This window comes from Schistocerca gregaria, chromosome 7 (genome assembly GCF_023897955.1).
Source record: "Schistocerca gregaria isolate iqSchGreg1 chromosome 7, iqSchGreg1.2, whole genome shotgun sequence".
NCBI classification, from domain to species: domain Eukaryota; kingdom Metazoa; phylum Arthropoda; class Insecta; order Orthoptera; family Acrididae; genus Schistocerca; species Schistocerca gregaria.
The window spans coordinates 309,447,790-309,462,228 of NC_064926.1; the positions used below are offsets into that span (position 1 = coordinate 309,447,790).

General features: G+C 42.0%; 1 protein-coding gene across 1 annotated transcript in view; it reads left to right on the top strand.

The window, feature by feature from the left end:
- Nucleotides 1-14,439, top strand: part of LOC126281746 (UDP-glucosyltransferase 2-like) — an 81,420-nt gene that overhangs the window by 57,303 nt on the left and 9,678 nt on the right. Inside the window, exon 3 of the mRNA XM_049980932.1 lies at nt 1,517-1,698. Coding sequence (XP_049836889.1) covers nt 1,517-1,698 — 182 coding nt within the window. The remainder of the gene's footprint in view (nt 1-1,516; nt 1,699-14,439) is intronic.

A 14,439-nucleotide genomic window follows, 5' to 3' on the forward strand; every position in this document is an offset into this window, starting at 1 on the left:
GTGTCCTCCGTAGCCGGCGTAGCTCTGTGATGGAACCGCAGGAAGACAATCGAATTGACATCGATGCGGCGAGTTTTCACCATAGAGGGCGCGCGACACAGCAGAATCTAACTCGCTCAAGTAGCGCACACGCAACGACAAGTGAATCCACCACGCATGTGGCGGAGGGGCCTTAAATACCAGAGCTCAGGGAGTGTTCACCAGTATCACCTGAAGATGGACAGAAGACTCAGAGCCAAAATATTGTGGCAGGAAGTTGCAAACATCCAGCAGTTCGTCCGAAATTTTGTGGAACAACGTGCACCGAGTATGGCAAAATGGCGCTGTCCAGAACTGGCACCGAGGCAACAGTCGTGCAGTACAGGTCATGGATGAAATTTGTGGCGGACGGCTATGGAGATGTGTACGGGTAAATAGAGGAGCAATTATTGAGCAACTGACCTCCCAGTTGAACCAAAGGGCAACCAACAGTGTGTCCTCGACGACCGTGAACATTGTTACGTATGCGCCTTCGCAACAGGCTCCTGATTCAAGCACCCACGCTCTCTGCCTCTCATCACGACGAAGGCTAGAACTGGCGCGCCAGTAACACAACTGGACATCTAGTGAGGGCGACAGCTGCCTTTTTCGGATGAATCACGTTTTACGCTCCAATGGACAGACGGCGGTTGGCATACAGAGCTAGAAACATCCTGCAGAAAGAAGGGAGCATTATTGTCTGAGGATTGTTTTCGTGGCCTCCCTGGGTGATCTTGCCATTCTGCAAGTCACAATGAATCAAAAATAGGCTGCATTCATGCTTGGGACCGGGTCCACCCCTATATGCCATTTCTTTTCTTCCCTCCGAACGATGGCATCTACCAGCACGACAATGCACGTGTCATACAGCTCGCAGTGTACGTGGGTTGTTCGAAGAGCACCAGGAAGAGTTTTCTATACTTCTCCGGCCACCATACTCCCAGAATTTAAACCTAATCAAGAATCCGTGAGACCATCTATATCGAGATGTTCCGCCGTGGGTCCTCAACCGAGAAACTCGGCACAACTACCCACACCAATAGAGTCGATATCTTCTATAACCTCACAGACGCTCTTCCTGCACTACTTGCACCTGTCCACGCTGCAAATATGGTTTACAGACTTGTGACAGATGGTCACATTAATATGACCGGACATTATCCCCTCAACATTGCGTAGTATCCTGCAGTAGGCATTGTGAAATACGCTCTACAGAATTGTTTCTCCTAACACGTCCCATATTCTTAAGTATCGCAAAATTATTGGTCAAAGGAACGAATAGTGCATCTTAAGTCGAGGCGTGAATATGGCCATTGCTGAAGACAATAAATTTTAACTGATACTGAAAATTACTTTTACACATTCAGAGAAATATGCAACGATTCATCATGCATTTTAAAGCTACATTTCATTTTAAACTGTTGCGAACTGTACTATGGTTGCTGGTTCTGGTTATGGGGAAGTGCTTATATTACGAACATATGTGTTTGTGTTTCAGATACACCATGAGAACTTCACTCAGATTGATGTTTCCGTCTCATATGTCTTCAACCGGAAGACATATAATTTCGTCAAGATGTATGAGGATCCACCAACAGTCTCAGTCCAAATGCTGACCGAAACCGCCAATGCCCACAGTGAGCGGCAGTTAAGTGAAGCCGCAGTTCAGCAACTGATAAGGTAAGCTTCTTTGCCTGGAAACTAAGTATAAATTTAACCAAAAATACAGTGCCAGTCCAACCTAAAGTATCGTTTGTTTTTCGAGAACGTTCAAAACTAAATATAAGTTCCACATTCAAGCAATGAATGTTGAGGACATCTTCTTAAATGCAAATTGGTACCCTAGGCAAATGCGTAGTGGAAGAGGGGAACTTCATATACATCAGGACGGTGAACTGTGGCTATATTGACCCTATGGCTCGTCTTACAAGATAGGTCAACAAAAGAAAAACCTACCTTTATAGCGTCTGTAGATTTGGTGAAAGCTTTTGGCAATGTTGACTGAAATACACTCCTTAAATTTCTGAAGGTAGCAGGCATAAAACACAGGGAGCAAAAGGTTATTTACAACGTGTAAAGACAGCACTCGGCAGCTGTATGAGTCGAAATGGACGAAGGGGAAGCAGTGGTTGAGAAGGTAGTGAGAAATGGTTGTAACCTATGCCCAGTGTTATCCAAGCAAGATATGAAAGCAAGCAAGGAGTTATTTGGAAAGGGAATTGAAGTTCAGGGAGAAGAATTAAAAACTTTAAGATATGCAGATGACATTGTAATTCTCTCAGAGACAGCAAAGGACTCGGAAGTGCAGCTGAACGGATTGGGTAGAGTTGAACATTAACAAAAGCAAAACTAGGGTAATGGAATGTTGTCGAAATAAATCAGGCGATGCTGAGGGAATTACATTATGAATGAGACACAAAAAGTAGGAGATGAGCTGTGCTACTAGCACAGTAAAATAACTGATGATGACCGAAGTAGAGTGGATACCAGTTGAGGATGGCAACGACAAAAAAGCGTTTCTGAAGAAGAAAAATTTCTTAATATCGAGTTTTATATGTGTTAGGAAGTCTTTTCTGATTGCATTTGTCTAGAGTATAGCCATGTACGAAACTGAAATGTGGATGATAAGCAGTTCAGCCAAGAAAAGACTAGAAGCTTTTGAAATACACTCCTGGAAATGGAAAAAAGAACACATTGACACCGGTGTGTCAGACCCACCATACTTGCTCCGGACACTGCGAGAGGGCTGTACAAGTAATGATCACACGCACGGCACAGCGGACACACCAGAAACCGCGGTGTTGGCCGTCGAATGGCGCTAGCTGCGCAGCATTTGTGCACGGCCGCCGTCAGTGTCAACCAGTTTGCCGTGGCATACGGAGCTCCATCGCAGTCTTTAACACTGGTAGCATGCCGCGACAGCGTGGACGTGAACCGTATGTGCAGTTGACGGACTTTGAGCGAGGGCGTATAGTGGGCATGCGGGAGGCCGGGTGGACGTACCGCCTAATTGCTCAACACGTGGGGCGTGAGGTCTCCACAGTACATCGATGCTGTCGCCAGTGGTCGGCGGAACGTGCACGTGCCCTTCGACCTGGGACCGGATCGCAGCGACGCACGGATGCACGCCAAGACCGTAGGATCCTACGCAGTGCCGTAGGGGACCGCACCGCCACTTCCCAGCAAATTAGGGACACTGTTGCTCCTGGGGTATCGGCGAGGACCATTCGCAACCGTCTCCATGAAGCTGGGCTACGGTCCCGCACACCGTTAGGCCGTCTTTCGCTCACGCCCCAACATCGTGCAGCCCGCCTCCAGTGGTGTCGCGACAGGCGTGAATGGAGGGACGAATGGAGACGTGTCGTTTCAGCGATGAGAGTCGCTTCTGCCTTGGTGCCAATGATGGTCGTATGCGTGTTTGGCGCCGTGCAGGTGAGCGCCACAATCAGGACTGCATACGACCGAGGCACACAGGGCCAACACCCGGCATCATGGTGTGGGGAGCGGTCTCCTACACTGGCCGTACACCTCTGGTGATCGTCGAGGGGACACTGAATAGTGCACGGTACATCCAAACCGTCATCGAACCCATCGTTCTACCATTCCTAGACCGGCAAGGGAACTTGCTGTTCCAACAGGACAATGCACGTCCGCATGTATCCCGTGCCACCCAACGTGCTCTAGAAGGTGTAAGTCAACTACCCTGGCCAGCAAGATCTCCGGATCTGTCCCCCATTGAGTATGTTTGGGACTGGATGAAGCGTCGTCTCACGCGGTCACGTCCAGCACGAACGCTGGTCCAACTGAGGCGCCAGGTGGAAATGGCATGGCAAGCCGTTCCACAGGACTACATCCAGCATCTCTACGATCGTCTCCATGGGAGAATAGCAGCCTGCATTGCTGCGAAAGGTGGATATACACTGTACTAATGCCGACATTGTTCATGCTCTGTTGCATGTGTCTATGTGCCTGTGGTTCTGTCAGTGTGATCATGTGAGGTATCTGACCCCAGGAATGTGTCAATAAAGTTTCCCCTACCTGGGACAATGAATTCACGGTGTTCTTATTTCAATTTCCAGAAGTGTATATTGTGTTACAAAAAACGCGGAAATTAGGTGGGTACATAACGTAACCAATGAGGAGATGCTGAACAGAATTTTGAGAAAAGGAGTTTATATCCTAACATGACTAAGAGAAAGGATCGGTTTATATAATACATGCTGAGATATCAAGGAATCTAATTACCAATTCAATATTGCAGGAAAGTGTGGGCGGTAAAAATTACAGAGAAGACCAAGAGACGAGTACATGCAAGTCCAGATGATTTAGTTTATTTTAGTAATGTCACGTTCTGTAGATCATTTTCACGATTATTTTATCGATATGATGTGGAACAAGTCAGATTACAAGATATATATGCACACATAAATAGTGCTGTTATTAATATTACAGAATTTTTTAGTTCATCACATGCAACTACATTTAGAGATACATTTTTATCCAGTTTTGAAACAAAAACTCGTCCATTGAATAGAAGGAGTTGTCCAAAAGAAATGATTTTAAGCTAGATTTAAAACTTGATCTGCTACCTGGCAGACACTTTATGTTGTTGGGCAAATGATCAAAGATTTTTGTTTTGCTAAATATTGTACTCCCTTTTGAGCAACTGACAGCTTCAGTAACGAATAGTAAAGGCCATTTTTGCCTCTAATGTTGTACTTATGAACATCACAGTTCTTCGCGAATTGAGATGGATTATTTATAACAAATTTCATTAGCAAATATGTATACTCTGATGGTGCACTTAAAACACCTAACTCCTGGAAAAGGTGCCTACATGGCGTCCTTGGGTGAACACCACTAATTATTCTCACTGCTCTCTTTTGCGCAATCAATACTTTATGTCTAAGTGGTGAGTTACCCCAATTCTATTCCATAAGACACTATTGAGTGAATTATGCGAAGTCCGTTAGGAGGCAAGACTATCGATTATACGAAGAGCAGAAGAAGGTGAACTTAATTGTTTGAGAAACTCAGTAATATGCTTCTTCCAGTTCAAGTTGTCATCAATGTGAACACCCAAAAATTTGGAGAAATCTACCCTTTTAACTAAGCCCTGTTCATATGCTACATCAATTGTCGGTATGACTCTATTCGGTGTACAGAACTGGATATAGTGAATTTTTTTTCAAAATTAAGGGTAAGTCCATTTTCTGAGATCCAATTAATAATTCTTTGAAAGGCATCCTTAAAAATATCTTTAGCTGCTTTTTATGGAATGGGATTTATTATAACACTCGCATCATCTGTAAAAAGTACTAGTTCTGCTTGCTGAACGTTAAGTGAGAGGTCATTCACATGAATAAGGAACAGCAGAGGACCCAAAATTGAACCCTGTGGGACTTCCTTTGTGATAACTCACCATTCACGAGAATTTACTACCCTCCCAACGTCATTTGTGTTATTCAGCACAACTCTTTGCTCTCTCTTCGTTAAGTATGGTTCAAACGATCTCTGTGTATAGCCTTCAATTCCCTAAAACCTTAGTTTTTCTAAGAGTGTGTCATGATCCACGCAGTCAAATGCATTGGAATGATCACAAAAAATACCCACTGGCGATAATTTGTTACTTAGGGCTTTTAGTATTTGATGGGTAAATGTGTAGATAACATTCTCAGTCGAGTAACCCTTCCGGGATCCGAACTGTGACATGCTGAGTAAATTACTTTCACGTAAATGAGAGACTACTCTTGCATACATAACTTTTTCGAATATTTTAGAAAATGAAGTCAGCAGTGAGATTGGTCTATAATTATTTAAGTCAATCTTGTCCCATTTCTTATGATGAGGTTTGACAATTGCGTGTTTCAATCTGTCTGGAAATATTCCCCATGCCATTGAAGCATCACAAGACTCCATTTATTAAATTGGAAAAACACTTCAAAATTTTGTTAGAGACTCTATCGACACTACATGAGCTCTTCTTTCTCAGTATATTTATAATTTCCTTGATTTCAGTGGGGGATGTTGATGCTATTTGTAAAGGCCTAAAGTTCTAGGGAATGACATATTTATAATATTTTTTTTTTGGTTCTTCAACTGAACCCTTTAATCCTATTTTTGCTCCTACATTCAGAAAGTGATTATTAAAAATAATTGCAACTTGTGAATTATCACTCACAACATCATCATTTCGCTTTATTGCTATGGATGCTGTGCACTGTCAGGCTGCCCCATCTCCCGTTTGGCAATATTCCATATAGTTTTAATCTTACTATCCGCATTAGTAATTTCTGTCAGAACACATAAGCTTCTCGACTTTTTAATGACTTCCCTTAAAATATTACAGTATGTTTTGTAGTAAGCAAGTAACGTCTGTCCTGACTTATTCTCACCTGTACATATATTTCCCTCTTTCTCTTACACTATATCTTAATGCCCTTAGTAATCCATGGCTTACTTGACTTCGTAATTGCTTTTTTGGGTAACGTTTCAGGAAACCAGCTTTCAAATATTGAGACAAATTTACGGTGGAACTAAGAGTAAGAAGAGTAAGAGAAGGGGTCGGTTTATATGATACATGCTGCAACGTCAAGGAATCTAATCACCAGTTCAATATTGGAGAAAAGTTTGGGCGGTAAAAATTGCAGAGGAGACCAAGAGATGAGTGCATTAGGTAAGTCCAGATGGATGTGGGTTGCATTAGTTGTTCGGAAATGAAAAGGCTTCCGCAGGGTAGAATAGCGTGGAGAACTGCATCAAGCCAATCTTCGGAATGAAGACCACAATAACAACAATAATCGAGTTATGTTCAATAAAGATTGGTACTTACTATTTTCTAAAAATTTTACTTCAGAAATTTCCTAATTCGCACTTTTGTTATCTTCAGTATATTCTCCACCCCTTGTCCTTGTCCCATCACCGTTATACTCCTGGAAGATGTGAGGAAGACCTTACATTGCACGTACTTCACACTACATCTAAATCCTTCACTTGTAGGTTTTTGTTATGAAAATTATGTCACCTATGGTCATTTTTCGCAGTGGGATACAGGCAAAAAGTCACTCGAAGCTAGGCCTGAAATGGAAGGTAAATTGGGTATTATACAAATGCGTTTTTTACTCAAAACCTCTAACACAGCTTGGGCAATGATAGATCTGGTACCATCATGATGAAGCTTCCAACGCCCAAGAAGTTCTTTACTCTTCTTTGAAATATGATCCTTCATCTTCTAGCTCCAGTCCTGTCCGCAGTACGCTGCAGCGTCTATAGCACCTCTTGGAACAGCAGGAGTGTATGCCATGCCTTCGTAGCTGCAGAATGTGATGACTATTGCCCTGCTCTCAGAGTTATGTCCATGCACCTTTATTTGGAGGTGGTTGGCCATATTGCACACAGTCTGAGCTACTCTGTTTCATTTCTGGGTCACAACTATACACCCACGTTTCATCTGCAGAGATGATGCTTTGCCTCCCTGCATCACCTTCATTTTCAAATAATTATTTTCAGTAGTGGCACTATTAACATTATTTTTCCTTTGCTGCAGAATTAATCGTAGTATCTAGCATGTTCAACCCTGGACGTGTGCAAATGTTCCTATAAAAGCATGTGAATAATTCCAATCGATTTCCTCAAAATTAATGCAAGCTGTCTGATAATCAGAAGTGGATCACTGTAAGTAATGGCTTCCCTAGTATTGACTGTTGTCTCTGTTAAGGCCGGAATAGATGCCACTCGTCTTCGGGCAATTCGCAACTTTCCTGGCTGTATTGCAATGTCTTGTGCCAAGGAAAACAGGCTTGACGAGAGAGCATAGGCGAACACAACAATTTATTGTGTAACGCTGCTCACGAAATGCCGAGACGTAATGAAGTTTGAAGACGCCAAAAATGTATAGCCACTTCCATTCACCTCTGCAACTTAACTGAGAGAGCAGAAGGAACGATACTTTGAGAATATGCAAAGTGTAACGCGTAGTTTTCTCAGGCGGAGGTACATGGCTGCCCTATTCACTGAAAGCTTTTCCGCGTTACCGGTAAACTCTATTGAACATCCCTCGTACAAGTGATAACGTCTGGATCAATTTGGCTAGTGTTGTGTAGCGTATTGTTGTTCCACTAAGAACCACCGAGACGAACGACCTCATCTGAAGTGTTAATCACTTACAACAGCGAGTCACGTACACCAGTATTATATGTCTCAATTTCAAATTTCCAGTATTTAATGTTAAACTTAACTACTGGTTGCTTATTTAATTGCGTGAAACTTTAACTGGGTAAGTACTTAAATATAGTAGTCCAGGGTGTATACGACCCGGGACAACCGGGAGATCCGGGAAAAACCCGGGAATTTTTTCATCCGGGAGAAAACCGGGAAAAACCCGGGAATTTTTTAGAATTCCGGGAATTTTTTGGTTTTAATATTCAGTTAAATTTTTGTACGATTTACTGGTAAGAAACAATACTGTAATAAAGGACATTCATGTATCCCCTCACTACTGAATAATACTGCAGCAATAAAACATGGACGAGCAAAAAAAACCAAAATAAAACTTAAGTTGCAAGTGAAATGCGCCATATACAATAATAAAATACAATGGTAAAAAAAAACGTCTGCCAACAGCAAAATGTGTTAGAGCATTAGGATGATTATGCAATGCTTCATAACAACAAATTGCCTCCGATGAGTGTGGATCACAACTGTTTACATTAGATGCATTTGAGCACTTGCGAAGGGCTTATGGGCATGCGCAATTGAGTCGTGCACGTGTAGTACTTTCTCCCGCTACAGACGTGTTGCTGTTAGCTATATAAGCAGTAGCATCAAGCAGCAAATTCATATTCTTGAGGAAAAAAGCCTTGTTTCACAAAGCGCCTAGTATCCAGCGCTCGTTGCTCTGTCGATTACTCATAAGATTTTGAAAAGCATCCCTGTTGATTTTGGAACATATTCTAAGTTGATATCTAAATGAATCATAAACTGATTTTTGAATGTGTGCACCGTGTATGTGATGACTCTGCCAAGGGAATCCCCGTTGCATGTAAAATAAACTTTCCTGCAGAGAGAAGGAGACGGGGATATAGGAGCTGAGCGGTCTAAAGCCAAATGGGTTAATGCCAATCGCTGTTTATGTGGTTGACTGGGTTTGCGAATGATCAGCCTTGTTATAACTGCCAGCGAAATCAATAGATTCAGACTACCAGAATGGAAATAAACGACTAACGGGAATAACAGGTAAGAAAGATTATGTATTATCTTCTAGGTGTATCCAAGAAAATGAAATTTTGACAGAAAATTTTTGGCCAGATCGCTACACTAGTTAGGGCTAGTTGTACAGTCCCCGGTAGCAGCTGCCTAAGTTCTACTCTGGAAGTAGCGCGGAAAACGCGTTGTACGAACAGGTAATAACGCCTAACCGGAAAATAAACGTGGGATAATTAAACCGTTGATTGTGTCAGGGTTAGTGAAGTTAACAAAAAAAAAAGTTTTGACACTGGCACGAATAGTTATAGAATTGCTGATGACAAGATTGTTAGAACTAGGAAGGAGAATAAAGGGGGAATCACACAAATTATGGAAGAATATGACGATTCCAAATTTATATAAAGATTTCGTACTACTACTTTTCGATCTTATGCTTCAGAAGCTGGAGCGTATTAATGAAATGTAAAACTATTTCCGAATCTAAAGCTTTTTGCTTGTAGTATGCCTAATAAGCATTTGATATTGGTACTTTGTGACTTATATTCTGTCGTGTTATAAAAATGACAATTTGTGCCAAAACAGTCTCGTTTATTCGGTGTGTGTTACAATTGCTGCAACGTTAGACCGACCTATTTCGTTTTACCTAGTAGGCAGTGACAAAATACACGTAATCAGCTCGAGAAACCACATCATTTTTGTCGGTCTGCTGAAGAAGTTTCGCTTTTATTAATTTTTTCCATTAAGACAGTCAATTTATTAAAAACGAAGTGTTTCATTCCACACTATTGGCTAGTTTCAACTGTTCGCTGCATTTCAGAAATGGATGTTTTCATCTTCTATCTCCTATGGCATTATGCCATAATGAAAAACCAAACATGAGAAAACAGTACTGCTACTCCAAGAAAATTTACATACGAATCTGCACTTTAAACCGAATTATTCAGTTTAGCATGGTTCACGAAATTCCCATGCTTTTGGAGTATCCTCTGATGTCTTGTTTCTTTCATGACGTAATGTAAGATCTTTTAATGTTTTACACGTACGAATATACGGGCCTCCTGCATCATCGTAGCTGCGCAAGTGCGGTGACGCCTGATATTTGGCGCTCTCTGGCAAGTACTGAAACTAACCTATTTCTAACAGGTCGCGGGAAAATATTGCGAATGGTTGTTTGAAAAGCGTTACTTTCAAAGTAAATTTCCTTTAACGCAAGATGAACTATATGTGAGAAAGTACGATGAATTTCTTAAATCACAGAACGTCTGACTGTCAATTAAAAATCAACTCTTTGAGGACGACCATTTTAAAAAATTTCGAGTCCAGATCAGACATTTATGTCGTTATTAAAATATTTTACTGGCACATTTGTGTGATGTATCTTAAAGTGTAACGCGCCCAAAAAAGATCAACATTATATGTGAAAGCTTAGCTTCTCTTGCAGCTTATTAATCTTCGAGACCAATATTATACGTGAAAGCTTTGTTTTCTTGTAGAAAAACTATGTATATTAATTTAAATGATTAACTTTCCCTATTTGTGTATACGCGCTACTTAACAGCGATATTGCTATTGGCTGACTACACGAAAATATGCAGTGTACATGTTTCTGCACATCAAAGATCTTTCCAAAACGTATTTTATTATTTTAGGGGGGAGGGGGGGGGGGGGGGTAGGATGTCAAACGGGCCGACTTGGAGCAGGAGAGGCACCACAGGACATCTTAATTTCCGCTGTCTATACTTTTACAAGTAAATTCATAAAACTTTGTCAGCATGACCAGGAAGGATTCAGGATCCACATTCGGAGCAGCGGAAGTTCATAAACATAACAAAATAATTTTTTTACATGTGAAATTTCATCTTTTTTTCACATACTATTGGCTGCATTTGTTGCTATAAGTACACTTTTCTTCATAAGTAAGAGAGAGACAGTTCGATGAATTTTGCACAGCATACAAACCATACTTACAGGTGTCAGAAACTCTAGAATGTATTTAATTTATGAAAAAATGAATGAGCTGTTACGTTTTAAACTTTATGTTTAGAAAAAAAAATCAAATTTTGTAATTAATTATCTCATTTTTTACCACAGTTTTTAATAGATTTGGAAAATTCTAGAGTTTCATACACCTGTAAGTATGGTTTGTATGCTGTGCAAAATTCATCAAAGAATCTCTCTTACTAGTGAAGAAAAATGTACCTATACCAACAAATGCAGCCCACAGTAAGTGAAAAAATGATGAAATTTCATATCTAAAAAAGAATTTATTTTGTTATGTTTTTGCACGTCCACTGTTATGAGTGTGAATCCTGAATCCTTCCTGGTCATGCTGACAAAGTTTTATGAATTTATTTGTAAAAGTATAGAGAGTAGAAAATAAAATGTCCTGTGGTGTCTCTCCTGCTCCAAGTCGGCCCGTTTGACTTCCTACCCCCCTTAATTGAGTTTCGGTTTTTAAGGGCCGGGAAATTCTACATCGGTTTATAGAACCATAACCATTCAAAGGATTGATAAGTTTTACAGTTCCGAGGAAAAGTATACTATCACATAACACGGAAAAGTATATTTTCATCCGGGAGAAAGTGTATTTTTAACCGGCAAATCCGGGAATTTTTTTTTCTTGTCCACGTATACACCCTGAGTACACTTTAAGATAGATAAAAAGATGCACCACGAAGGAATTATCTAAATGCGACGGAAGTCGTTAGATGTGGTATATATATAAAAACAAGCAAATGCTTGCACTTTCAGAAAAAACTGATAATTTATTCAAGAGAAAGAGGTTCACGAATTGAACAAATTAATAACACGTGGCTTCACCTCTGGTCCTAATGCAAGCATATATTCGTCTTGGCATTGATTGGCGGAGTTGTTGGATGTCCTCCTGAGGGATGACGTGCCAAATTCTGTCCAAATGGCGGGTTACATCATCAAAATCCTTAACCAGAAGGAGGGCCCTGCTTATAATGCTCCACACGTTCTCAATTTGGGAGAGATCCAGTGACCTTGCTGGCTAAGGTAGGGTGTCTTAAGCATGGAGACAAGCAGCAGAAACTCTCACTGAGTGCTAGTGGGAATTATGTTGCTGAAATGAAAGCCCAGAATGGCTTGCCATGAAGGGCAACAAAAGGGGCAGTAGAATATCGTCGACGGACCGTTGTGCTGTAAGGATGCACTGGATGAGAATCAGAGGAGTCCTGCTACGAAATGAAATGGCATTCCGGACTATTACTCCTGGTTGTTGGGCCGTATGGCAGGTGAAATTCAGGTTGGTATCCCACCGCTGTAATGGGCGTCTTCAGACACGTCTTGACTGGTCATATGGGCTCATTTCCAAGAGGGATTCATCACAGAAGACAGTTCTATTCCAGTCAGTGAGATTCCAGGCCGAAGCCCAGGACGCAGGTGGGATACCAACCTGACTATCGCCCACTGCACGGCCCGACAACCAGAAGTGGTGGTCTGGGGTGTCGTTTCAATTCATTTGGCTGTAATCCGCGGGATCCTGCAACACAGCGGTACGCTGAGATATTCTACAACCCACTTTGTTGCCCCTTATTCTAAGCCATACTGAGCATGCATTTCAGCAGGATAATGCCCGCCCGCACAAGCCGAGGGTTTCTTCTGCCTGTCCTCATGCTTACCAAACTTTGTCTCGGCCGACAAGATCATTGGATCACTTTGGAAATGAGAAGGTTCGAAGCATTATGGGCAGAGCCGTCCAATCAGCTCGGATTTTTTCATCACAAGCTGGTCTTTGGGATCACAGAATAGTACTCGATTCCATGACTGCGATACTGTAGCGAATCTATGGGTAGTGTTGGCTGAAGAGCCAACACCGTGTTACTAGAGGAGGCCGAAATGCACGCGTTTTATCTCACGCAGGCTGGCGTGAGGAGGGAAGGACTATACTGACGTGAGGTCTGGAAGATGACAAGGAATTAGAATTCAGAAGGCGGACGTAATTAGTGTGATACTTAACTTTAATCCATTAATGATGAACGTCGCTCTCGACGGTACATGATTCACAATATTGTCTGTTCAGAATTCATTCTAATTACTGGATATGGCGTATTGCTAGGTCGTAGCAAATGACGTAGCTGAAGGCTATGCTAAACTATCGTCTCGGAAAATGAGAGAGTAAGTAGACAATGAACCATCGCTAGCAAAGTCGGCTGTCCAACTGGGGCGAGTGCTAGGGAGTCTCTCTAGACCTGCCGTGTGGCGGCGCTCGGTCTGCAATCGCTGATAGTGGCGACACGCGGGTCCGACGTATACTAACGGACCGCGGCCGATTTAGGGCTACCACCTAGCAAGTGTGGTGTCTGGCGGTGACACCACACTATGTCCTAGGTGCTCTAGCACAGTCTATGAACTAGACAAAGATGTAGTCAAGATGATGGCCTTCATCTACATGACTACTCTGCAATTCACATTTAAGTGCTTGGCAGAGGGTTCATCGAACCACAATCATAGTATCTCTCTACTATTCCACTCCCGAACAGCGCGCGGGAAAAACGAACACCTAAACCTTTCTGTTCGAGCTCTGATTTCTCTTATTTTATTTTGATGATCATTCCTACCTACGTAGGTTGGGCTCAACAAAATATTTTCGCATTCGGAAGAGAAAGTTGGTGACTGAAATTTCGTAAAAAGGTCTCGCCGCGACGAAAAACGTCTATGCTGTAATGACTTCCATCCCAACTCGTGTATCATATCTGCCACACTCTCTCCCCTATTACGTGATAATACAAAACGAGCTGCCCTTTTTTGCACCCTTTCGATGTCCTCCGTCAATCCCACCTGGTAAGGATCCCACACCGCGCAGCAATATTCTAACAGAAGACGAACGAGTGTAGTGTAAGCTGTCTCTTTAGTGGACTTGTTGCATCTTCTAAGTGTCCTGCCAATGAAACGCAACCTTTGGCTCGCCTTCTCCACAATTTTAACACCCAGGTACTTAGTTGAATTGACAGCCTTGAGAATTGTACTATTTATCGAGTAATCGAATTCCAACGGATTTCTTTTGGAACTTATCTGGATCATCTCACACTTTTCGTTATTTAGCGTCAACTGCCACCTGACACACCATACAGCAATCTTTTCTAAATCGCTTTGCAACTGATACTGGTCTTCGGATGACCTTACTAGGCGGTAAATTACAGCATCATTTGCAAACAATCTAAGAGAGCTGCTCTGATTGTCACCCAGGTCATT